The sequence below is a fragment of the Nematolebias whitei genome, chromosome 5 (assembly GCF_014905685.2).
Source record: "Nematolebias whitei isolate Nwh7 chromosome 5, NemWhi1, whole genome shotgun sequence".
NCBI lineage: Eukaryota > Metazoa > Chordata > Actinopteri > Cyprinodontiformes > Rivulidae > Nematolebias > Nematolebias whitei.
The window spans coordinates 1,571,177-1,572,784 of NC_056502.1; the positions used below are offsets into that span (position 1 = coordinate 1,571,177).

At 46.8% G+C, this 1,608-nt stretch overlaps 1 protein-coding gene across 1 annotated transcript in view; it reads right to left on the reverse strand.

The window, feature by feature from the left end:
• Positions 1-1,608, reverse strand: part of LOC119409778 (CREB-regulated transcription coactivator 2) — a gene marked incomplete in the record, with an annotated part of 35,578 nt that overhangs the window by 7,545 nt on the left and 26,425 nt on the right. The window contains 2 exon segments of the mRNA XM_037676677.1: positions 206-391; positions 510-743. Of these exon segments, the coding sequence (XP_037532605.1) occupies positions 206-391; positions 510-743 (420 nt within the window).

Genomic DNA, 1,608 nt, shown 5'->3' on the forward strand with positions numbered 1-1,608 from the left:
AACACATATGGACATGTGTCAGTCATGTTAAGGTTGGATGGGAACACGTTTGGAACATGAATTGGTCACGTTAAGGTTGGATGGGAACACGTATGAACATGTGTCTGTCACATTAAGGTTGGATGGGAACACATATGAACATGTGTTGGTCACATTAAGGTTGGATGGGAACACGTATGAACATGAGTTGGTCATGTTTACTCACGTTGTAAAAGTCTGTTGTCAGGTTGATCTGCTGCTGGTGAAGGGGGCCGCCGGCTCGCTGCTGATCCACTTCCTGTTTAACTTGGCACAAAAACGAAGTCTGGACACACGGCTCCAACATGTCTTCAGACTTTACAGGTGTGTTCACCTGCAGCGAGTTCCCCTGCGGTCCCATCGGCCTTTGAGGCTGCAGAGAACCACGACAAATAAACAGGATAGTAACTGTTATTTGTTCCATTGATTGACACCATTAGACTTTTAGAAATCCTGTCTGTGATAAATCAATGGATCAAGTGATGATGTACCAGTCCAAAGTGCTGCTGCTGGTTCTGGTTCCGTAGGTTCTCCAAGTGGAGCTGCTGTTGGTGCATATTGGGTCGCGGCTGCTGGAGGCGGGGCTGGTGGTGCTGACCCAGAGGAGGGGGTTTCTGACCGGGCTGAGAGCTGGGCAGACCTGGCTGGTGCTGTTGGGACTGGCAGAGGTGGTACAGGGGGATCCGCTGGTCCAGAGGCAGTTTACTGGTGTCTAATGGGATGCCCTGCAAGGACAGACAAAGGGGGCGGAGCATGTCAGGGACAAATGTTTACATTTACACAGCCTGGCCAAAAAAAAAAAGTCACACACTAATATTTGGTTGGAGCACCTTTAACTTTGATCACATCATTCTCTGTGTCATTGTTTGAATAAACTTCTTCAACGTCACAAGATCTGTTTCATCCAGTGCTGAATTAATGTTTCACCAAGATCTTTCACTGATGACGAGACACTGGTCCTGATGGTGCATCACTTCTCCTGCCTCTCTTCTGACCCTGATGCACCATCACTCTGGAACAGGGTCAGTCTGGACTATCAGACCACATGACCTTCTTCCATTGCTCCACAGTCCGATCTTTATGCTCCCTCCAGTTAGCCTCACTGGTTTTCTTAACACTACCCAGCTGTTCTTGAGTTCCTTCACATTGTGAGTGTTTAAATGTTCTTACTGTCTCTATGAACCACAGCCCTGAGTGCTGCTGGTGTTCTTCTTCCATTTGATTTCACCAAATGTTTAAATGAGCATCGATCACGATCATTCAGGATTTATTTCTGACCACATTTCTTCCTGGAAGACGATGGGTCCCCACTGTCCTTCCAGTTTTAATAATGTGTTGGACAATTCTTAACCCAGTTTTAGTTTCTACAATCTCCTGAGATGTTTCCTCTGCTTGATGCCAATGATTTGACCCTTCTCCAACAGACCGACATCTTCTCCACGACCACCATGAGTCTTTCATCATGTTGTTGAAGAAACGAGAAGCAACTCATTGGAGTTAAAGAACTTGTTGCAGCTGAAACATAATCGTCCGTGCAGTGATGATCCAGCAGGAGGCTCGGACCTTAGTTAAATCCAGCAGGAGGCTCGG